The sequence below is a fragment of the Meles meles genome, chromosome 7 (assembly GCF_922984935.1).
Source record: "Meles meles chromosome 7, mMelMel3.1 paternal haplotype, whole genome shotgun sequence".
NCBI classification, from domain to species: Eukaryota; Metazoa; Chordata; class Mammalia; order Carnivora; family Mustelidae; genus Meles; species Meles meles.
In genome coordinates, this window is record NC_060072.1 from 134,741,672 (window position 1) to 134,767,741 (window position 26,070).

At 36.1% G+C, this 26,070-nt stretch overlaps 1 protein-coding gene across 1 annotated transcript in view; it reads left to right on the plus strand.

Annotated features, from left to right (window-relative positions):
• The window catches only part of GPR158 (G protein-coupled receptor 158), a 425,723-nt gene that overhangs the window by 211,426 nt on the left and 188,227 nt on the right, over nt 1-26,070 (plus strand). Inside the window, exon 4 of the mRNA XM_046014062.1 lies at nt 21,433-21,629. Within this exon, the coding sequence (XP_045870018.1) occupies nt 21,433-21,629 (197 nt within the window). The remainder of the gene's footprint in view (nt 1-21,432; nt 21,630-26,070) is intronic.

A 26,070-nucleotide genomic window follows, 5' to 3' on the forward strand; every position in this document is an offset into this window, starting at 1 on the left:
AAAACATTTAATATTTCCATCTGATGTTTGTACTATGAAGACCTGAAATACATAACTTCTACTTCAATCCACTTCAACTCATTCTCTTCTGAATCAGAAGCTCAGTACTTTTCTTCCATAAAACATAGGAAGAAAACTTTCTGTGGTACATTTTGACAGCAGGTACCACAAGTCATAAAAATGCGAGTACATTTTGATTTATCAGGTTGATACTTCTATTCCAAGGAAATATCAATCTAAGAGATTAAGAAAGTTATTTATTTTTTATTTTTTTATTTTATTTATTTTATTTTATTTTTTATTTTTTATTTTTTGTTTTTAAAAAAAGAGCAGAGGAAAACTGTCCTTTTTTTTTTTTTTAAAGATTTTATTTATTTATTTGACAGAGAGAGACCACAAGCAGGTAGAGAGGCAGGCAGAGAGAGAGAGAGAGAGAGAGAGGGAAGCAGGCTCCCTGCTGAGCAGAGAGCCTGATGCGGGACTCGATCCCAGGACCCTGAGATCATGACCTGAGCCGAAGGCAGCGGCTTAGCCCACTGAGCCACCCAGGTGCCTCGAAAACTGTCCTTTTAATTTGTTCATTAGTTGAATCTTCAGAAAACCAAACCAAAAAACTGATACTTCAAGAAAATTTTCAAAAAGTTTTAGTGTTTCATCAGCAATGACCAAATTTACTGCTTGGGTTTTTATGGTAGATGACAAAATTTGTCAATGGATACACAACGTAATTTTTGTTTTGGTAGAAGGCATTCAAGTCAAACTGTGCCACGTAAGTTTTCCAATGTTACTTGCTAATTTAATTCGCAAGTCTCATGACAATATTGCCTTGTTGAAGGAGAAAGTTTAAGTTACTACATTATTTGTAACATTATTTGTAAGGACAACTTTTATTTTTAATAATGCAGTTTAATCTTTCCTGAACTTTCTTGTGGAAATTGGTATTGCTGTAGGAATAACAGCACTATTATCTGAAATTGATATTTAATAAAGTGATGACTAAGAAAATTACTGAAAACTGTGTCTCTGCCCTTTTTTTTGCTATTTTGAATTGTCTAGCTTATTTCAATAGATTTTTTTGAAAAAATCTCCAAATAGAGCAAAACTTTTAGAAAAGCATTGTTAAATCTAATTTTTAGAACATTATGTTTTCATTCAGAGGTCTAAAACTTTTCAACACTTGTAGCATTGGTGGGTTAATTAGGTCTTTGGGATTTGGAGCAAAAATTCACTTTGTTATTCACTGTTATCTAAAGGATCATAGTTTTAAAATGTTTATGTTTTTATTATAAAAATATTATATGTTCATTAAAGAAATTTTGGAGTGTATAGAAAAGTAGAATTTCTAAAGTCTTGAAATCTGTTGATAATTTTAATTCCTTTCATTTATGGTTTTAATAAAATGTGTGTATATATGATCTTTCTGAAAACTTGGTATGACATTCATTTTAATATAATACATAGTCTTCTTGAACATAATTTTAATAGCTCCATAGAATTCCATTGAGTAATGTACTGTGTTTCATTTATCCATCCTAAAGTTTCTATTTTTTACTAGCTTATATAAAAATAAAACTATACTTAAATTAAAAAAAAACCCAAGGTTTTGAGGTCAGTGTAGTAAAGTTAAAGTAAGAAAAAAGGTTAATATCTTGTTCATAAATTTAACAATTTATCTCGACAGGCTCATGTTTACAGGTGAATATTTGATGCTTCAGATATCCTGTGGTGCTACTGTAACCTTCTCCCAATGTCCTTTTTTATATTTTTGCTCAAGGCAGCATACTTGATCATCCATATAATGAGCTGAAAAGCTGCTATCGATTGCCAAAGCTCAGAGCTCTTCATAATTGTCATTTGTCTTCAGGAAGCATTTGTTTTATCTGAAAGTTCTAAGTATTATCTTCATTTTTAAGCTTTAGCAAAACATACTGGGATTCTGTGCATGGAGGATGTTTTTAAGTTGCTCAGAACTGAGATTTCCAAATCAAATTATCCTCCAAGATGCTTCCTAAACACACTTTCCCATAGGTTTCAAAGACACCTGTAATAACTCCTATTCCTAACATAGTTTTCTAACTTGTGTCTAGCATCTTGAAAAATACCATTTTGAATGAATTCTTAAGCATAAATGATTTGAGAGCCTGAAGATTTGTTGGGTTGAATATTTTCAACTATACATTTGTATTACATTATATTTTTGGAAGAGCTCTTTCATCATTAGCAATTATTTGCTGAGTAGTCAATATGTATAAAATACCGTGTTTATGCACTGAGCGCATAAAAAGATATATAAATCATGACCCTGGTCCTCTAGGAACTTAAGTTTTCAAGCCATCATAAATTAAGGTACCATTTAGTATACTAACAAAAATCCCATTGTTATTATTTAGTTATGATTTCTACTAGCTGCATATATTCCCTTGTCCTGGATAGAGAACTTCAGCATAAATTGATAAAATGTTTCTGGAACCAGAAGATTATTTAATCATGCTTTGAATCCTGTAGGAAATACTGCATATAAAAAGCTCTATCTGTAATTTTAGTTTTTTTGAGCTTTAGAAACCAGGTCTCTGACTTGTGGTTTTTCTTTCTTCCCATTATACCACTTTGTGTCCCTTACAGAACCTCATGATTATTCAAATAAAGTTAAGGCACTTATTAAAGAGGAAATTTCTCGTGACAGCACTCAACTTTTCAACATTTGTGGGTTGATCTTCTGATACTTCTGAGAACAAAGAATAAAATGTGATCATAATTTATTTTCTAACAAATTGCTTTTATCCACAAATATTGAAGCATTCATCTAACCCACATAATTTAGTATTACCTATATGAAGAAATATAGAATGGTTTGGACTTGTCAGTTTCCAACATTATATCTAACTGCTACTATGTTAGTAGACATAATACCTGTAACTGTTATTTCAGCCTTACCTGGGGAAGATAATGCAGTGTATGAACTTCTTCTGTTGTATGTCCTGCACTCATGATTGTATTTTATGGCCCAGTATATTGGATATTTTGTAATATTAATCTAGGTTGGAAAATAGAAAACATTTTCCTCTTCTTATTGTGCTCACAGCTTCTTTGGGTACAGCATATACATCTGTAGAACTTTAGCCACAGGCAGAGTAGAACACAGGCAGATGAAGATAGCCACAAGGACTTGGAGCATCATGAAAAGACATGAACAGAGACAGAGTGCAGTAGGCATGAAAAGTCCTCTGTGTTGGTGTGGATCTGGATAATAGGTTGGTGAAGAGAATAATGGGGGAGAGTAGATAACTTTAAGTCCAGCTTTGGACAGCAATAATGGTCTGTTCAACAGGACTGTCTGAGATGATTGTGTTCCTCAGTGCAACCTTGTATTCAGTAGGTTTCAATAGTCACTCAGTCTCCCCAGTAAATCAGAATTGGGGGACATTACAATCACTATGAAAAAACCTTCATTTATGTGAATAACAAAATATACCAATGTGGAGAGGACCATAATTGGGAAATATAGACGAGCAATGAAATTAGACTAGTGAAAGAAATATATCTCTATCATAATACAGAAATGGTGTCTAAGTCTCATTTAGGAATAAACTTTTCTAGTAAGAGAAAGAAGGATGAAAGAGAGGCTAATTTTCGTTAATTATCTAAGTTTAATACACACAATAAATTTCAGAAAAATGTATTTTTTTAAGTTCTTTCAATTGGTTAACATACAGTGTTAGTTTCGGGTGTACAGTATAGTAATTAAACCTTCCATACATCACCCTGTGCCCATCACAAGTGCCCTTCTTAATCCCCATCACCTATTTAACCCATCATCTATGCACCTCCCCTCTAGTAACCATCAGTTTGTTCTCTATAATTAAGAGTCTGTCTCTTGGTTTATCTTTCTGTCTCTCTCTCTGTTTCCCTTTGTTCATTTGTTTTGTTTCTTAAATCCCACATACAAGTGAAATCAAATGGTGTGTGTTATTTGCTGACTGATTTATTTCACTTAACATTATACTCTCTAGCTCCATCCATATCATTGCAAATGGCAGGAGTTTAGTCTTTTTCTTGGCTGAGTAATATTTCATTATATATATAAATATATTCTCAAATCTTCCGTGGACAATTGGGCTGTTCCCATAATTTGGCTATTGTAAATAATCCTGGTATAAACATCAGGGTGCATGTATCCCTTTGAATTATGTTTTTGTATTCTTTGGATAAATACCTAGTAGTGCAATTGCTACATTACAATACGGTAGTTCTATTTTTAACTTATTTTTTTAGAAGGGGAGAGGGGATAAGAAAGAGAAGGAGAGAGAGAATCTTAAGCAGGCACCATGCCCAGTGTGGAGCCCAGTGTGGAGCCCAGTGCAGGGCTGCACTCTCACAACCCTGAGATCATGACCTGCGCCCAAATCAAGAGTTGGATGCTAACTAGCTGGGCCACTCAGGCACGCCTATTTTTAGCTTTTTTAGGAAGCTCCATATTGTTTTTCCAGAGTGGCTGTGCCGGTTTGTATTCATATCAACACTGAAGGAGTGTTCCTTCTCCACATCCTCAACAACACCTGTGGTTTCTTGTGTTCTTGGGTTGTTGAGGTTAACCATTTTCACAGGTGTGAGGTGGTACCTCATGATTTTGATTTGCTGTTCCCTGATGATTCATGATGTTGAGCATCTTTTCATGTGTCTGTTGGCCATCTGTATATCTTCTTGGAGAAATGTCTGTTTATCTTTTTTGCCATTTTTAGATTGGATTACATGGTTTTTGGGCATTGAGTTTTCTAAGTTCTTTATATAGTTTGGATCATAACCTTTTAGTGGATATGTCATTTGCAAATATCTTTTCTCATTCTGTAGGTTGTCTTTTGGGTTTATTGATTGGTTGTTTGTTTCTTTCTTTCCTTCCACTGTGCAAAAGCTTTTTTGCTTTTGTTTCCCTTGCTTCAGGAGACATCTAGAAAGAAGTTGCTATGGTCGATGTCAAAGAGGTTACTGCCTGTGTTCTCTTCTAATATTTTTTTGGTTTCCTATCCCACATTGAGGTATTTCATCCATTTTGAATTTATTTTTGTGTATATTGTAGTAAAGTGGTCCAGTTTCACTCTTTTGCATGTGACTGTCAAGTTTTCCCAACAACATTGTAGAAGAGACTGTCTTTTCCCATTGGATATTCTTTTCTTGCTTTGTCAAATATTCACCATGTAGTTGAGGATTTATTTCTGGGTTTTGATTCTCTTTCATTGATCTCTGTGTCTATTTTTGTGCCAGTACCATATGGTTTTGATTTGTAATATAACTTGAAGTTTAGAATTGTGATGCCTCCAGCTTTGGTTTTCTTATTTAAGATTGCTTTGGCTATTTGGGGTCTTTTGTGGTTCCATACAAATTTTAGGATTGTGTATTCTAGCTCTGTGAAAAATGCTGTTGGATTTTGATGGGATTACATTAAATGTGTAGATTGCTTTGTTTAGCATGGACATTTTATAAAGGTTTGTTCTTCCAGTCCATAAGCACAGGATGTCTTCCCATTTCTTTGTGTCATTTTCAGTTTCTTTCATCAGTGTTTTATAGTGTTCACAGTACAAGTACTTTCACCTTTTAGTTAGGTTTATTCCTAGGTATCTTACCATTTTTAGTGCCATTTAAATGGGATTGTTTTCTTAATTTCTTTCTCTTTGCTTCATTACTGGTGTATAGAATGTAACAAATTTCTGTACTGTGACTTTACTGAATTTGTGCATTAGTTCTAGCCATTCTTTGGTAGAGTGTTTCAGGTTTCCTATATAGAATATGATGTCATCTGCAGATAGTGAAAATTTTATTTCTTCCTTGCTGATTTGGAAGCCTTTTATTTCTTTTTGTTGTCTGACTGCTATGGCTAGTACTTCTAGTACTATATTGAATAAAACTGGTGAGAATGGACATCTCTGTCTTGTTCCTTACCTTAGGGGAAAAGCTCTCAGTTTTTCTACATTAAAGATAATGTCAGCCATGGGTTTTTCATATGTGGCCTTTATCAATTTGAGGTATGTTCCCCCTAAATTTACTTTGTTGAGGATTTTTATGAACGGATGCTGTACTTTGCCAAATGCTTTTTTCTGCATCTACTGAAACAATCATATGGTTCTTATCCTTTTTCTTATTAACATGAAATATCACATTGATTGATTTGTGAACATTGAGCCACCCTTGCAAGCCAGGAATAAATCTTACATGATCATGATAAATGATTGTTTTTTAATGCTTGGTTGAATTCAGTTTGGTAGTATTTTATTAAGGATTTTTGCATCTGTGTTCATCAGGGATATCAGCCTGTAGTTCTCTTTTTTCGTGGTGTCTTTATCCGGTTTTGGTATCAGGATAATGCTAGTCTCATAGAATGAATTTGGAAGTTTTCTTCCTTTTCTGTTTTTGGAATATTTTGAGAAGATTAGGTATTAACTCTTCTTTAAATGTTTGATAGAATTCACCTGTGATGCCATCTGGTCCTGGACTTTTGTTTTTTGGGAGTTTTTTTTGATTATTGATTCAATTTCTTTGATGTTTATTGGCCTGTTCAACTTTTCTATTTCTTTCTGTTTAAAGTTTGGTAGTTTCTGTTTTAGGACTTTATCCATTTCTTCTAGGTTGTCCAATTGGTTGACATATGGTTTTTCATATTATCTCATAATTGTATTTTTATTGTATTGGTTATTTCTCCTCTATCATTTGTGATTTATTTATTTGAGTCCTTTCTCTTTTTTTTTCCTGATAAGTCTAGCTAAAGGTTTATCAATTTTATTGATGTTTTCAAGGAACCAGCTCCTGGTTTCATTGATTGGTTCTATTATGATTTTTTTAGTTTTTATTTCTCCTCTAGTCTTCATTCTTTTCCTTCATGAAAAATTTTAGGTTTTGTTACTCTTTTTTAGTCCTTTTAGGTATAAGTTTAAGTTGTTTATTTGAGATTTTTCTTGCTTCTTGAGGTAGGCCTGTATTGCTATAAACTTCCCCCTTAGAACTGCTTTTGCTGTATCCCAAAGGTTTTGACATTTATGTTTCATTTTCATTTTGCCCATGTACTTTTAAATTTCTCCTTTTATTTCCTGGCTGATCCATTCATTGTTTAGTAATATGTTATTTAAATTCCATGTATTTGTGGTCTTTCCAAATTGTTTTTTGTGGTTGACTTCTGGTTTCATAACATTGTGGTTAGAAAAGATGCATGGTATGATTTCAGTCTTCTGAATTTGTTGAGATTTATTTTGTGGGCTAATATGTGATCTGTTCTGGAGACTGTTTATGTTCATTTCATGTTACATTGGAAAGAATATGTATGCTGCTGTTTTAGGATAGAATGTTCTGAATATATCTGTTAAGTCCATTGGTCCAGTGTGTCATTCAAAGCCATTGATTGCTTCCATATTGATTTTCTGTTTAGATGATCTGTCCATTGATGTAATAAGCATGGTGTTAAAGTCCCCTACTGTCATTGTAATATTATTGATTAGTTCTTTTAGGTTTGTTATTAACTGTTTTATATACTTGGGTGCTCCTATGTTGGATGCATAAAGATTTATAATTATTATATCTTCTTGTTGGATTGTCCCCTTTATTTTTATATAGTGTCCTCTTTGTCTCTTGTTAGTCCTTGTTTTAAAGTCTATTTTGTCTGATATAAGTATTGCTATTCTTTTGACATCCATTTACATAATTGATGTTTCTCCATCTCCCCATTTTCAATCTGCAGTTGCTTTTATGTCTAAATGAGTCTCTCATAGGTAGCATATGGATAGGTCTTACTTTTCTTATCCATTCTGTCACCCTGTGTCTTTTGGTTGGTAAGTATGTATTTATTGACATTTTATTACCTGTTTTGTTTTCTTTTTCTGGAGATTTTCTATGACCCTTTCTTATTTTCTTTATTTCATGGTTTGCTGATTTTCATTAATGATATATTTGGATTTCTTTCTCATTATTCTTTGCATATTTATTAGTGGTTTTTGATATGTGGTTACCATTGTTTTGTGTATCACCTCTTCTGCATATAGTAGCTGATATTGAGTTGGTGGTTAAGTTTGAGCCTGTTCTTTTCTCCTCTCCTCCCCACGTTTTATGTATGTGTTATTATATTTTATATCCCTTTTTTATCAGTACCTTGACTGATTATTTTACAGAAATATTTTTAGTGCTTTGTATTTCCTACCTTCATACTGTCACTTTTGGTCTTTTCCTTTCCACTCAGAGTTCCCTTTAGTATTTCTTGCAGGTTTGGTTTAGTGGTCATGAGCTCCTTTAGGTTTTGTTTGTCTAGGAAACTCCTTATCTGTCCTTCAGTCTGAATGATAGCCTTGCTGGATATAGTATTCTTGGGTGCAGATTTTTCTCGCTCAGCACTTTGAATATATCAGACTACTCCTTTCTGGCTTGCCAAGGTTCTGTTGAGCAATCTCCAGATAGCCCTATGGATTTTTCTCTTGTAAATTACTTCTTTTGTCTTGCTGCTTTAAATTCTTTTCCTTTATTATTAAGTGTTGCAAATTTAATTATATGTCTTGGTGTGGATCTGCTTTTGTTGATTTTGATGGGAGTTCTCTGTGCCTCCTGGCATTTCCTTCCCCAGATTAGGAAAGTTTTCAGCAATTATTTCTTCAAATAAATTTTGTTTCCTTTTCTCTCTCTTCTTTTTCTTTGACTCCTATAATATAAATGTGATTATGTTTGATGAAATCTCTGAGTTCCCTAGGTCTATTCTCATTTTACAGAATTCTTTTTTCTGCATTTCAGCTTGATTACTTTCCATTATTCTGTCTTCTAGGTCACTAATTCGTTCCCCTGCTTCTTCCATTGTGATGTTCATTCCATCAAGTGTGTTTCTCATTTCATTTATTTCCTTTTATCTCTGCTCTGTTATTCCTTATCTCTGTGTTAGGGGTCTCACTAATGTCTTCCACACTTTTCTCAAGACCAGTGAGTATCCTAATGATCATTGCTTTAAATTCTCTATCAGGCGTGTAACTTACATCTGTTTCACTTAGATCTCTGGCCATGACCTAGTCTTGTTCTTTCACTGGGGATAAGTTTTTCTGTCTCCTCATTTTGTCTGCCTCTGTGTGTGTGTGTTTCTGTATGTTAAGAAGGTCAGCTATGTCTTCTGCTCTTGAAAGTAGTGACTTTATGAAGAAGAGTCCCTGGAGTGCCCTGCACAGCAGTTTCCACGCTTCCCCCAAACCTGGAACTTCAGGAGAGTATCCTGTGTGTGCTGCTTATGCCCTCCTATTGCGTCTGAGTCACTTTTTCTTTCAATGCAGTCAGCTGCACTGACTCTCTGCATGTTGTGGTCTGTGTTTGTTCTCTGTGGTGTTAGTGGGACCCAGCAGGCCAGCTTTGAGGGGGGAACTTGGAACAGTTCCTTCTGCCAAGGAACTTGGGAGCGGGGCAGGGTTGTTACCAAATTTGCATTGGGCCACTAGTCATACCTCAGATTCCCTGAAATAATGCACTCTCTGGGGGCCAGGGTGGCTGGGGATGCATCGCATTGGCTAGGCTTGGCTAGGCTTGGCATGTGGTGGCACCTGTGCATCCGGCAGCTGGGTGGAGCCTATATGTTCCCAAAAGTTGCCCTGAGCCCAGGGCTGAGGCTAACAGGAATGGAGTATGCAAGTCCTCAGGTGCACTACTAGCAGGTTAATAGCAAGTGTCTGGAGCACCTCCTGCAGGTGGCTCTGTGTGTATGCTGGGAGGCAGGGAAGGAAAATGGCAACTGCCAGTTCCCTCAGATTTGGGGAAATTCCTCAACATGCTCTGAAATCAGTATGAACAGATCTGTCTCCCATTTACCAACACCAATACCAACACCCTCCTTCCCTAGCCCTGTTGTGTAAACTGTTTCTGTGTTGTCTCTTTGCTCAAGCTGCTTTCTTTTTCAGGGCAGAGACCCCGCTATCACTCACCATCCTGGTTTGCCCACTGCTGAGTCCACTGACTTAAAGCACTAGACTGCAAGTCCTCTTGGTTTTAGAAATTCCCACAATTCAGCTTCCCTGGTTTTTAAACCCAGATGTTACAGGTTATGGGATTAATCTTCTCTGTGATCTCCTTGGTGCAGGGGCCCATTTCTCTGCCCTCTTCATGTGTACAGCTCCCTCCCTCCTGTTGGCAGCATCCCTCTGCCTTTCTGACCTTCTTAACCTTTCAGATGCAGCTTCTCCCCTATATTTATTTGTGGAGTTTGTTCTGCCAGTCTTTGGATCGCTCTCCAGGTTATTGACTTAGATGTGGATGATACCTAGTTGTAAATGGGGGATGGGGAGAATTTAGGGTCCTCCTACTCTGCCATCTTCCCAAGCTCCCAGAACAAATGTACTCTTTTAATTGCAGAAGAAAATTTGTTCTTTTTCCTTTTTAAAAAAAAATCCTCGGTTATGTCTTAAATAGAAGAAATAACTGATCTCAAACCCAAATGTTTAGAATGTTGAAAATGTCTTATGTGAGCCCATGACAATACCAATCTGAGTTGTTGAATATGGCAAAATCTGAGAAGAAAAACTATTTTTCCTTTTTTTGCTAATGTGAAAGTAAGGTTGTTCCTTTGGTGATGATTTAAGCTTCTTGGGCCTCCAGGTCTTGAACATCTGATTTGGGTAGTTTGACCAACCCAGTTTGTTAGAGCATCTCACCTTACTACAATTCAGTTACAATCTATATAACAAAAAGTGAACTGGAGAGGGTCCTGCTCTTTAAATAAAATAGGAGTAATTAATTGTATTCTTTAAAATATTTAACAAATTGGTGGAGACATAGTATTACAGAGGAAAGAAAAAGACCACAGGCAAGGATAAACTATTTCTGCAAAGTAAATTGCTTCGTGAACGTATAGGGAAGTATTTAGTAGCGTTATTAGAATTACCTGTGTGACCCGCAAGGTCCTAAGCTTCTTCATCTCTTTGTGTGTAGCCTATGGCTAAGCATGTTGTTCAGATCCAAGTGGCACCATTCAAATTGTATTGTATCTGAGCAGCACCAGAAACAGCTGATTTTGGAACCTAGAAGCGATCATAGTTTTTCGTTTTGGTTTTGGTTTTGGCTTTTTTTGGTGCCCTGTATCCCATACTCTTGACCCACTTCATATTGTAGCTATTATGATAGTTATGGAACATGCTGCCAGTATCTTACCTTAAATGCCCACAGAATTTCTTCCCCTTTTTTGCCTCAGGGCTTTCTCTGAAGCTCCTTAAGCTTTCTCAGCCTTATGCAGGAGTGCAGAGGAATGGAAGGCCCCTGGGAACAGCTATCAACCTGCAGGATTGGTGGTTGCTGCGTAAGTGTGCCAGCCTCCTCCACTCTCTGGAGAGACAAATCTGAGGGGTGTTGTATGCAGCTCTTAGGTCCTCCCCGGAAAATTTAGTTCATATTCCCCGTGGGGATATACAACTCAATACTTTTTATTGCCTTTCCTTTCTTAACTGTTGGTAGCTCATTTTTCACTCCCATTTTTAGGGGGATCACCTACAAATCACTTACGTATACTCAGGTCCTTTTCTCAGATTCTGCCTTTGGGGATCCCAGACCAAAATAGCAGCTTTAACTATTTGATAATCGTAAGTCACACGTAAACCCAAAGAAAGTATTTATCTGCAGTTGGTTGTTTTAAAGCTTTTTGAATTTATGGTTATGGAAAAAGAAGTAATGCAATAATCTTTAAAATTTGAGTCAGAGCCAGGGAAAGTTTTGTGTGACTAAGAATTTTGTTGGACATTAATATTGGAGGACCCTAAGAGTCATTTCTGTCTACATTCATTCTTTTGCTGATCTGCCCCTGTAGTAGGGCTATAAATGCTGTCTATGTGCCCATGAACTTTGTGTCTTTATCATCAATGCAGACCTTTCTTCCAAACTCCAGACTTGACGTCATCACTTTAGTCTCCAGTAGACATCTTCAAACTGAAATGTCAAGTCTGAATTTATGGTCTTCTCCAAAAACTTCCACATGCATTCTTCTCCATTTTGGTTGTTAGAAACTTCATCCCTCCACTTGTCAATGCCAAACAGTTAGGAATCATCCTTAACTCTTTCTTTCTCATTCCATAACTAACTCATCAAAAAATCCTCTTGACTCCATCTTAAAACTGTATCTGAATTTAGCCAGTTTTTACTGTTGTACTGTGGTTCCAGCCACCACAGGTTTCAAGTGGATTACTGGAAACTGCTCACTAATTTCCCTGCTTTTACCCTTATCCACTCCAGTATATTCTCCATACCAAAATAATCCTGTAACAACACAAAGTATATTGTGTCTCTCTCCTACTCAAAATCCTACATGGCGGTCTATCTTACTGAGGGTAGAATCCATGTCCCTGCAAGTGGCCCACAAGTGCCCTTTATGATCTGGCCCTATTACATCTCTGCCTTCAACTTCCATTATACTTCCCCACACTCAATCTGCTCTAGCCACAATAACCTCTTCGCTCTTCCTCACTATACCTGATATGCTCCCACTTCTGGACCTTTGTAATGGCTATTTCCTCTGCCAGAAATTCTCCTCAATCACAATAGAATGGCTAACTCTTATCTCTTTCAAATCTTTGCTCTGATATCACCTTTAGAATGAGATCTACATTAACCACTTACTTAAAATTGCAGCTCCTACCTCCGGTAGATCTGATTCCCCTGACCTTGCTCTACTCATTTTCCCTCTTGGCACTTCTGTTTTCATAGTGTGTTATTTACCTATTACCTTGATTGGTTGTGTCCGTTTTCCTCAGTAGAACACATATTCCACAGGCACAGAGATCTTTGTTTTGTTCACTAATTAATTCCAGTAAAATAGTTCCTGACACATAATTTAACACTCAGAAAAATAGTTGCTGAATTGAATAATAATTTGTTTCTATCAAATGCTTTCTGTCTTCAACCTCATTCCAAAACTGAATGGGAGTACCTTACAGAAATATATACTATGCAACAGAATAATGATTAACAATTAATGAGGAAATTGGGCAAAAGTAAAATATTGGTCATGAAAAAAATCAGGGATAAGCTTAGATGTTGAGCATTTACTAAAGGTAGACCATAGGTTTGGTTCTAAGACAAAAGAAACTCTCAAATTAAGATTGCTTAAAAACAATGGAAAATTTAACAAAGCCGGAGGACTTGTCAAATGTAGTTAGAATGTGACCGTAACTGCTTGCCATGGTCATGTTACAAAAACTAACAAGTTTAGATATACAAAGCACTTAATATTCTGCAATGCATTTGACCCTTGGAACAATATGGGGGTTTGGAGTGCCAATCCCCTGCACAGTGAAAAATCCATGTATAATTCCTCACTCCCCCAAAACTTCACTACTAATAGCCTACTGTTGACTGTTAAGTCCTACCAATACTATAGAGTTGATTAACACATATTTTGTATATATATTATATACTGAGTTATTATTACAATAAAGAAAGCTAGAGAAAAAATATTATTAAGAAAATCATAAGGTAGAGAAAATACATTTACAGTATTGTATTACACGTTTCGGTATCATAAGTTTATGTTAACTGTTTTCAAGATGAATCATGTATCATTACCTACATCAGTATTATCTTTTTTTAATAAAGATTTTTTTTTAATTGATTTATTTGACAGAGATTTCAAGTAGGCAGAGAGGCAGGCAGAGAGAGAGGAGGAAGCAGGCTTCCCACTGAGCAGAGAGCCCGATGCGGGGCTCAATCCCAGGACCCTGGGATCATGACCTGAGCCGAAGGCAGAGGCCTTAACCCACTGAGCCACCCAGGCGCCCCTCATTACCTACATCAGTATTATCTTTTATGCTATAAGACACTGTAGACGTTATATGTATTACTAACAGTAGACATCAAAAATGAAAAGATAATGTGGAAAAGAAATTTACATTTCGTTATAGGTATTACAATTCATGCATTGATACAGAAGCAGCAATATGATTGCTTTATAGTAACCTAGTGTAATCAATACAGTTGCTTCATGAAAGCCTACCCTATATGCTAAGGAATGAATCATTATAACATTTTTGTGGCATACAGAGGCACCTGGGTGGTACAGTTAGGCATCCTACTCTTGATTTCAGCTTGGGTCATGATCTCAGGTTGTGGGATCGAGCCCAGTGTTGGTCTCCATGCTCAGTGCAGAGTCTAATGAACATTCTGTCTCCCTTTGCTGCTCCTGCTTGTGCTCTCTCTCTTTCTCAAGTAAATAAATCTTTAAGAAAAAAATTTTAAGACATGCAGTATTATAATCATCTTCTTAATATAGTATTGGAAACATTGTTACATTTTTAGAAAAACACCTGTGCTGACGGGCCAAACACAGTTTCTCCAATTATGAGAGAGAGAGAGAGGGCTAGGATATGGTAACGTAATTCTTCAAAAGCCAAGTTATAAGACTGTAAGCAAACTAACACATTATTAATTTTATCTTAAATATCACTTACTGCATGTCTTTGGAAGGATGGCTTATCCACTTCCATATGCGTCTTGCACATGATGTTCTACACAATGAATGCTTAAGCAGGGTTGGTGATGATGATGCAGAAATGTCTCCTACAATTCTTGCTTGACAGCTATTAGATTTTCACATGAAGAGGCATACATGCACAACAAGTAAGTTTATTAACTGTATGGCATGATTATTACTTACTATTCATTAAATGGAAGTAGATCATCATGAAAGTCTTTACCTCCTTGTTTTCGTGTTAAGTAGGCTGTGGAGGAGGGGAAGGCGGAAGAGGGGAATGTCTGACTATCTCAGGGGTGGTATAGGTGAAAGAGGGGGCAGGAGAACGAGGCACAGTTGCTGTAACTTTATGGAAATACATTTATTTTTTCATTTCTCTAAAAATGTTTCTATATGGTACCAATCCTTCCACTATTGTTAGCTTTAGTTTTTTAGTGCCTGTATCATAGAATTGTCCATGCTGTAAAAGAAGTTAAAGCAGTCTTGAATAATCAGAACCCTTCCGCCAGATTGTCTAATGTCAGTTTGTTTTCTGATACTGCTTCTTCTACCTCTTCCTCCTCATCATCTGGCACTGGTTTGGAAGCATTCATCTCCATCAAGTGGTCTTCTGTCAATCCCTCTGCTGTGGTATCTATTAACTCTTACATTTCTCCAACATCCATATCACCCTTTACTTTCACCCCTTGCCTTTTTTGCATGGCTCTGTTGTAAAACCTGTGAAGTTATGCACAACATTTGTCACAGGTTTTTCCAGTAGGAATTTAGTTTTGGTCTTGGCTTTTATGGCCTTTTCTGTAATAATGATGTCATCCTCGGGGGGGTAATCCTTCTAGACTTTTATGATGCCCTCTCTATTGTGGTTCTCTCTCTTTTTAAAATTTTTTTTTTTTTTAAGATTTTATGTAGTTATTTGACAGAGAGAGAGAGAGAGAGATCACAAGTAGGCAGAGAGGCAGGTACAGAGACAGGAGGAAGTAGGCTCACTGCTGAGCAGAGAGCCCCATGCAGGGGCTCGATCCCAGGGCCCTGAGATCATGACCTGAGCTGAAGGCAGAGGCTTAACCCGCTGAGCCACCCAGGCGCCCCTCTTTTTAAAATTTAAATTAAATTAGCCAACATACAGTAGTACATCATTAGTTTCAGATGTAGAGTTCATAATTCATCAGTTGGATATAACACCCAATGCTCCTCGCATCACATGCCCTTCTTAATGCCCATCACCCACTTAACCAATCCCCCCCCCACCTCCCCTCCACCAACTTTCAGTTTGTTTCCTATGGTTAAGAGTCTCTCAGGATTTGTCTCCCTCTCTGATTTCTTCCTATTTGGTTTTCCCTCCCTTCTCTTATGATCCTCTGTACTATTACTTGTGTTCCACATATGAGTGAAACCGTAGGATAATTGTCTTTCTCTGACCTATTTTGCTCAGCATAATACCCTCCAGTTTCATCCATGTTGATGTAAATGGTAAGTATTCATCCTTTCTTATGGCTGAGTAATATTCCATTGTGGTTTTCTTTCACAGCCATGACAGTCATTTTCATAGAGCACTATGTAATGAACCTCAAAGGTCCTTATGACATCCTGATCTAGAGGCTGAATTAGAGACATCTTGTTTAGGGGCAAGTTGAACTTTTTTTAATGCCTTCAGTGTTGGATTCATGGGGTCCTGGCTTGCCAGGGGCATTGTCTGATACCAAAAGAACTTTAATAGGCAGTACCTTACTGAAGAAGTACTTCCTGACTTCAGGAACACAGCATTGATGGAACCAACCCAGAAAATGGTTTTCTTAAAGGCATCCAAGAACTCATCTGCTGCCTCTTGGTTAGCAAACACTGCTTCTCCTGTTATCTTGACATTTTTTAAGCCAAATGTCTTTCTAAAATTATCAAACCATCCTTTGCTGGCATTAAATTTTCCAGCATTAAGATCCTTCACCTTCCTTTATCTTTAAGTTTTCATATAATGACTTCACTTTTTTCCAAATCATATTAGAGTCCATAGGTATGCTTTCCTTATAGCAATCCTGCACCCACATAAAAGCTGCATTTTCAATATGAGATAAAAATATTTTCTTTTCTTTCTTTCTTTCTTTTTTTTTTTCTTACAATGGTCCTTACACTGGATTCTTTTATGTTCAAATGGCAGGCAACCGCAGCTGCAGACCTCAGTCTCTGGTACATATCAAGCAATTCACCTCTTTCTTGTGATGTCATGACTTTTCTCTGTTTTCTGGAAGCCCTTCCAGCATCACTAGTGGTACTCTGTTTGGGTCCCATGGTGTTATTCAAGGTTTACAGAATTGTACTAAGCACACACACATAAATACATGAGAATCCTGAAAGATCACTTTTTATGAGTATGAAATTTACTGGAATGACAAAATGCTCCTGCAGAGATGATTAACATCAGATGGGCTTCAGGTAGATACTGGCAATGCTCAAGCTCCTCACAGTAGCAACAGGAGATGGCTACACAATTACTGGAGTAGTACAGTATTACTACATTTAATTTGAAGCAGTTATGATTTAATACTACATCTATACAGTGGTTTATGTTCCTTTCAACTGTAGAATGGTGCCATGTGTGGTCTGTAAATACATTTTGATAAATGTTAAGTTTTTATAATAGATTTGTATATGTTTTATGATAATAAAAGTTAAAATAGACTGGTAGCTGCATGTATTTCAGGCATTCATAACATATCCAACTTTTCTTTTAATTTTTCAATATTTCTTTTTTTTTTTTACTGTTATTATTTTAATTCCATGGTACAGGTTGAGACTTATGTCTACAAAACACTGTTTGACACACACAAACACGCATACATATACTTTTACATAGAAGGGGAAGAATCAGATTCCCACCCCCCCACCCCGGCCCTCAGAATGAAGCTGTCAGTAGACACCTGGATATTTGGTAATTTTTGCATCTGTACAAATTTTATAATCTGTCCTTGGAAAGTACCATCATTTATCTTTGTTTGTTAAGGTAGGCCAGACATGAAAATCTGTCCTCTCTGCCTCAGAATATTGTTAAGAGCTTCAGCCAAAATTAAGTTTGTGATTGTGTTCTTTAAACTGTAAAGAAATACGTATATGGAAGGGAGGTTTATTATTTTGATTGTTTAAGTTCCAAATCTTTTTCTAGTAGGCTACACAGTTTATCTGCTAGTTTTTCCAAGTTGTCAAAATTCTCCAAAAATTTCTCAGTATATTTATTGAAAAAAAAATCCATGTATAAGTGGACCATGTGTTTCAAACCCGTGTTGTTCAATTGTGCTTCTCAGGCGTGAATGATTCAAAATACTAAATAGCTCATACTGTCTAAGAGAATTATGCCATTAGATATGAGTGAAGTTTCAAGTTTAATTTGTATTGAAAGTAAATACTATGTACTGCTTGGCTTATAGGGAACTAGGAGCTTCTTAAACCAATGAGAATATATCTGCTATTTAGCTGAAGCAAGAAAGCAAAGATTAGCTTACGAAGGACTATTTCACAAAACAAAGACTTTCCATAGATACTTTTTCTTTACTAACTTAACTTTTGTTGTGATTCTGTTTATAGTAGCTTGGTATATTGAGGAATGTTTGCACTTGTTAAGAATTACTGTCCTATGCTGAGTGAAATAAGTCAAGCAGAGAGTCAAGTATCATATGGTTTCACTTATTTGTGGAGCATAACAAATGACATGGAGGACATTGGGAGATGGAGAGGAGAAGGAAGTTGAGGGAAATTGGAAGAGAGACTATGGACTCTGAAAAACAACCTGAGGGTTTTGAAGGGGTGGGGGTGGGAGGTTGGGGGAACCAGGTGGTGGGTAATAGGGAGGGCACGTATTGCATGGAGCACTGGGTGTGGTGCAAAAACAATGAATACTGTTACGCTGAAAAAATAAATTAATTAATTAAAGAAGAAAAGAAAAAGAATTACTGTCCTTTCTTGCCAGATGTCCAGTCTGTAAAACCATAGCTTTAATGTTTTGTTTATTCTTTTCATTGTTTCTGATAGGAAGGTAAATTCAACCCATATTTTTTCCATTTTGGCCAGAAAGGGAAATCTTGACCTCTGTCTTCCAAATTTGTTCATAGACCTCTTGACATTTTGGTCACCAACATTAGTGCATCTGAATTCTTGGCAACTTTTATCTTATTCAGGGCAGTGACCCCCTTCTCACTCCACTTACATGATTATTCAGTTAGTACTCAGTTAATTCAGTTACTGCTTTCTTAGTATCCCAGACTTTCATACTTTGAGGCTCTTGATGTATATGCCAGTTTTTGTCCATATCAGATACTTGTTTTTAATCCCTTCTAATGCCACTTGGCCTTGTGTCTTCCTCCAGTCATTGTTCAATTGCCTGAAATCTTTGCATAAATACAGGTGTATTATGTTTTGCCTCAGCCTGGAACCTCATACCGCACTTCTAAATTTCTTTTATGCTGTGGGGCACCACTAGAGTCATGGCACAAGATGCAGGAATCAGCTCCAAATGCATGAGTGCCTAACCAAAAAGTGTACAGGAGTGAATGACCCTGGAGGTTACCTTTGATCAATGGTAGATGGTGAAGAAAAGTTTTCCTCTTTAGTCCCTCAGACTAACTCAGACTCAGGAGGTCTCTGGAGGATGGAGCCCTGGCTACCCTGAAGGAGTGAGGGCCGCAGCCCCATTATAGCCTTGAACTGGCTTTTCCTCCCTCCCTGTGATGTAATGCCACTGTCACAGTCCTTTATTCTCTATCCTCGACTGCTCTATCCTCGTCATTTTCTTTGTAGAAAATTAATTAATTGTAGAAAATAAGGGAAAAAGCCATTTTGGATAGGTGTTCTAGTAAATCATACCATCTTACACTAAATGGATTCTTTTTCTGCCAAGTGATCCCAACAAGTCATCTTGGGTCCTATTGCCACTTTAATCTTTCATGTCTTCATCCTCAAAACTGGCCTTCCTCATTCTCAAGCCGAGTTTTTGAAAAGTATAAGGCTTTACAAGATTGGCTGCCACATTGTCTTTTGTCTATATTTCAAAACAGTTTTCAACTGGTTTCTCCCCTTTATAAAAATTTATTTTAAAAATCTTTTTAAAAATTAATTTTATTTAAATTCAATTAGTTAACATATGCTGGGTTATTAGTTTCATTCAATGCAAGACTTACTGAAATAATACTCTATTTTTTCTCATATTTATTCCCTAAGCCCTGACAAACTAGTTATAATATCTGTCACTCCTTGGAAACCACTGTCTTAACAGTCAGTGACAGATACAACAATCATCATACCTCATAGCCTTTCCTCAGTCATCATCTTTGATCACATGTCAGCATGTTCCAGTAAATCTGTTTTCTATTATGACATTGTAAAAATTCCTACCTGTTTAGCTTCTTACGCTTTGTATTCCCCGTCTTTGCCTTATCCGTTCCCTGAGCTCTCTGTAGGTTCTTTCTCTGACTGACCCATGTCCCAAACCCCAGTCTTGTATTATTACTCATTTCTCATTGTATATTACTGCTGGACAGTTCGTTGGACCTCGAAGTTATCTTCTCTAAAATGGAGTTTATCATTCCCACTCACTTCCTCCTGACCTTGGCTCTTTCTTCTGTCTTGTTTTTGAACAGTAATACTTTTCTTTAAGGCACCGGTAGATTTCAACTCCCTTTTTGCATCTTCAGTATTTCGAGAAGAGAAAATCAGGCACTCTGATTTATAAATGTTAACTCAATACCCACAACAATTCTTATTTCATACATAAATAAACTAAGACCCAAAGAAGTCAACTGAGTTGCTTAATATCTTAGAGCTATCTAGGAATGGGAACCATATCTGCTGGATACCAGAAATTGTGCACTTTTCACTGTGTAACGAATAGTGACTTTAAACAGTGTAATATCCTGAATCATCAAAGAAATATTCAATTATGCTTTTGTTCTTATATTATTAAGGAAGAAGAGAAGACAAATACAGTTAGAAAGATTATGTGTGAACCGTCAACAAGCATTGAAAGTAATAAAGACTTTCTGTTAAACTTCGTGTTATTAAAATGCTGTTAACCAGAGCAACCTCTTTCCCAGATTCCTCCATCAGTCAAGGTTGTACTACATATTGAACAGGGTGGTTGTGTTACATACTAATTCAGGTATATAGTCACTAATGTCTTTCGTATTGAGTTTAGAGTTGGAAATAGGTTTTTTTTTCTTTTAGTATATGTTTTTAATTGGACATTTCCCAGTGTTAAACTCAAAGAAAATCTTCTCCTATTGAGCTTCAGAGCTAAGTTAAGTTTGACAATTGAGACAGAAGAATCTAAAAGTAGGGCTCATCAGTAGCAGCAGTTAGTGGTGAGGAAATGTCTTATGAGTAGGCAAAGTGGGAAATTACATGATAGCCTTGTAAGTATGGCTTATACTCTGGGCAAAGGATGCACCATCATTAGGCAATTGCACACTGAGCAACTGCCAGTTAAGTACCATTTTATCCAATTTAGACCTAATGAACTTAGTGGATGAGCTCCCCGCTGAATTAAGGAGCAATCAAAGCCTCATTTTGGATTCTGTGCCATCTAGGTCAAGACGTTCCAAAAGTGTTGTGTATTACTTGGTACAGAAAAGAGATGACGTTCTTATCCTTCCTTCTGGTTAATTCTTCAACAAATATTTATGAATATGATTTCTGCCATAGGAAATATCATTTGGGGATTGGTAGATAATGATATGACAGAATTGGAAAACTGTTCTTTGCCTTTAAGGAGTTTTATTTCCATTTTTGCTAATGTTTTTCAATTACCTGAGTCACTTTTTTTTTTAATCGAAAGGATAAAAAGAATTTTATTTAAGTCTAAAAACAAAATAACTCTCCCTAGCAACAAGGTTGATAAAAGGTCTTTAGTAAGAGGGATAAGGAACAAAGAGGTGAGGATGTGTTTTGTGTACTCACCTATCTCAGAGGTGCAATGACACTGTGGTTTTATTTGGAACTTTCAGGAAGTGCAAAAGATGTGTCAGAAGAAGCCCATGTCTGCCTACCCTGCAGGGAGGGCTGCCCCTACTGTGCTGATGACAGCCCCTGCTTTGTCCAGGAGGATAAGTATTTGCGACTTGCTATCATCTCCTTCCAAGCCCTGTGTATGCTGCTCGACTTCGTTAGCATGCTGGTGGTCTACCACTTTCGCAAAGCAAAGGTAAACCCAGGTACCCTGTTATGAGCTTCCTTTTATTATGAAGTGACCTCTTCTTTTTTCAAGCAACTAGAGTTTTTCCATGTTCCACTTGCTTCTCTATTTAGCAAAAGTCTTCCTATAATATAATCAGACTAGAGTATGAACATTATATTCTTTAGCTCTCTCTTCCCAGGAGAAATAGGGATTAAAAATATAGAATCTTTTTATAACATTTTCTTCTACAGAATGTTTCCCCCTATTTAGCCTGAAGTTTGAGTATTTTATTGCCTTAAAGAACTCTCTTTTATATCTCTTTGCCTTCTAGAAGAACCTATTCTGCCAGTGCCCAAAGTATTGTTAATTTTTTTCATATTTAGAAAGCTTTTTGATATTTATTATATTTCATTTTTATTTCTCTTAGCCATATTTGAAGTTGGCAAATGGACTTGACTTTTTTGAGCAAATGTATTTAAAGTATAATGATAGTTTGAAGAGTAAATTTACTCATGAGCTTATATTTGGTCTTATATTAGTGTCCCAGGATAACAGTGATCCTACAAAGAGCTTACATGGCTTTTGAGAAAGGCTGTTCTTCGGTCCTGTTCTGAGAAATCAAATGGTAGTACAGACATCTGTATGCTTCTCAGTCAGGGGTGGATGAAATGGTAAAATGTTCAGGGCAAAGCTTTCTGGGGAGTTGTCTTCACTTGGTCACCCAATTAATTATATCTTGCCAGTGTTGTTGTCAGAATTTGTGGTTCTCTTGCTTTCAGAAACTTATTTGTGCCATTGGGGAAAAAAATACAAAGCCTAAAGTTTCCACCTTTTCTGAATTCAAATGACCCCTTCATGTTAGCAAAGTTGTACAGATTGGTTTAGATAACAGAGCTCATCAGAAGCATGAAGTGTTCCCTTTAGAAATTTAAAAAATAAAACAACTCTCTGAATGGCATCTATTACAAGGCCTCCAGTTAACATTAAAAAAAAAATCCCCTCTCTTGAGATTGTAAGAGAATGTATCCATTATGTTTGTTTGTTTTTTTTTTTTAAGATTTTATTTATTTACTTGACAGAGAGAGATCACAAGTAGATAGAGAGGCAGGCAGAGAGAGAGGGAGGGAAGCAGGCTCCCTGCTGAGCAGAGAGCCCGATGCGGGACTCGATCCCAGGACCCTGAGATCATGACCTGAGCCGAAGGCAGTGCCTTAACCCACTGAGCCACCCAGGCGCCCTGTATCCATTATGTTAATGTTACAGACTTTAATAGTAATTTTAAATAGATAGTTTCATTAACAGAGGCATACAACACAAAATCAAGCTCTAAGTCAGCAAGAAAGTGCAGACAGGCACATTGCTCTTGATTTGACCAATACTTGTCTTTCTTTTGAAGCAAAATATGTGTTAAATTGTATGTATAATAAAGTAGCAGGCAAGTAGAGTGGAGAAATATCCAACCACCATTACCTAGATAAAATTAATTAGTTTTTGTTTTTTTTTTTAAAAGCCTGTCACTGGCAAAGCAGATAGAATTGAAAGTTCTATTTAAAAAACTGCGGTGAAATCACTGTATGTAATGCCATTCATTCACACAGGGGATAACAAATTTTTACTTGATTGTAATCATTAATGATTGCTGTGCTAAATGAAGTTAATGATACATGATGGGTAGAATATTACATTGGATATTAAGAAAACTGAGATAGTTCTTGCTAGACCAAAGTCTTAATCTTTGTTGATGTTACTTAACATTTCCAAAATTATTAACTTTTCAAATTTCTCTGGATCATCATATGAAATGCTACTTTATAGCATTTTCATGAGAATTGGTATCTTTGCATATCATTTGGTGAAATTTCTGTGGATACAAACTAGCTGGAATAGATAAATTAGACTTTATTGAGTTTTAAGATGGTCGCCTTTTGAAGAATCAGTTTTCACAGAATGTGACATAACATAGGGGGGATTATTTTTAGGAAATAATATAGGGTAATAAAGTCAGTGAACAGGGATCTAGTATATTGATGAAAGGAAACATTTGGTGAACTTTTCTCTTCTGATTTCAGTTACTAAAAAGAATGATTAATTATCAAAGCAGTAAACCATTTCCAATGTGGAAATTGCATGTTTATGGCAGGTAGACATTGGCTTTGCTTTTTAAAGTTTTTATTTCTTTGCAGCATTTCTTTGCATAAAGCAGAAAACTGGTGATCCCTTTTGAAGTACTACTGATGTCTTATGAGTTTCCCATTGCATTGCCTACCCACCAATAATTAAAAGAACAAAAACCTTAATCTATGGTTTACATCTATTTTGACAAAAGAGGAAAACCTTAGTTCCAACATAGAAGTAGCATAATATTGTGGGTAAGTGTGCAGACCTAGAGTCAGACTGTTTAGACTTGAATCCTGTCTTAGTCCACGAATGCTATTACACTTTGGGAAAATTGCTTAGCTTTACTTTGACTAGCTTTTTCCTCTGTAAAATGGGGCTTAACACACCATATGCAAAAATTAACTTAAAAATGGGTTATACACCTAAATATAAGGCTCAAAACTAAGAAACATATTTTTGGAAGAAAACATAGGCATAAATCTTCATGATCTTGGGTTAGACAATGTTTCTTAGTTACAGCATGAAAGGCATAAATGACAAAAGGAAAAAATAAACAAATTGGACTTCACTAAAATTAAAAACTTTGTGGGTCAAGGGACATCATCAAAAAGGTTAAAAAGACAACACGTAGACTAGTAGGAAATATTTGTAAATCATACTAGATCCTAGAACATATGAAGAATAAAAAGACTAAGAATGGGCAAGGGATCTGAATAGATATTTCTCCAAAGATATACAAATGGCCAATATGCATACAAAAAAATGCTCAAGAACATTAGTTATTAGGAAAATTCAAATCAAGCCCCCAGCACACACTAGCATAGCTAAAAATAAAAAGACAGTAACTAGTGTTGTTGAGGATGTGGAGAAATTGAAACTCTAATTGCAGCCACTTTGGAAGATAGTTTAGCAGTCCCTCAAAAAATTAAACATAGACTTATAATGTGACCCAGTAATTCCACTTCTAGGTATATGCCCAGGAGAATTGAAAACATATGTCCACAATGGCTAAAATAAAAAACATAGGATATAATAAGTGGTGGCAGGGATGTGGAGAAAAAAGAACCCTTGTGCACTTTTGGTGGGAATGCAAACTGGTGCAGCCACTGTGGAAAACAGTATGGAGGTTCCTCAAAAAGTTAAAAAATAGAATTATCAGCTGACCTAGTAATTTCACTACTGGATATTTAACCCCCCAAAATGAAAACACTAATTCGAGAAAATATATGCCTCCCATGTTTATTGCAGTATTACTTACAACAATCAAGATATGGAAACAACCCAAGTGTCTATCAATAGATGAATGGATAAAGATGTAATGTGTGTGTATAACAGAATATGACCCATAAAAAAAGATGAGATATTGCCATTTGCAACAATGAGATGGATCTAGAGGGTATAATGCTAAGTCAGAGAAAGACAAATATATTTCACTCCTATGCTGAATTTAGGAATCAAAACAAATGAGAAAAAAAAAGAAAGAAAAATAGACAAACATAAAACTAAAACTGACTCTTAAATGCAGAGAACAAACTCATGATTGCTGGGGGGGAGGGAGGGAGGTAGAATAAAGTGGATTAAGAGTATACTTACCTTCATGTGCACTGAGAAATGTATAGAACTGTCAAATCATTATATTGTACACCTGAAACTAATAAAAAAGAAGAAAACATTTGCCTACACAAAAATGTTCACACAGATGTTCATAGCAGATTATTTATAATAGCCAAAAAATGGAAACAACCCAACTGTTCATCAGTTGATGAATGGATAAATAAAATGTGGTACATCCATTAAATGGATTATCTTTTTGTCCATAAAAAGGAATAAGTACCGACACATGCTACAACATGGTTGAATCTTAAAAACATGCTAAATGAAAGAAAATATTCACGAAAGATCATTTATATGAGGTTTACCTTTATATGAAATGTCCAGAATAGGCAAATCAATAGAGCCAAGTAGATTAGTGGTTGTCAGAAGATACAAGGAGGGAAGAATGGGGTGTGACTGCTAATAGGTTCAAGATTTCTTTTGTAGGGGATGAAAATTTTCTAAACTTAGGTTATGGTAATACTTTTCACAAGTCTGTCAGTATACTAAAAACCACTGGCTTGTACATGTTACAAGGATAAAAGGTATATTAATTATATCTCAATAAAGCTACTACAAAAATTTTAAAGGAGTTTATTACTTACCTGACAGGATTCTTTTGAAGATATAATGCAATAATTCATATAAAGTACCTTACTAGACATTTGTCTTTTATTATTATATTATTTTAGACCACTTTGTGAAATTAATAAGCTGTTTGCTTCTTGTTAGGGGTTAAGTATGACATTTTTTTAAG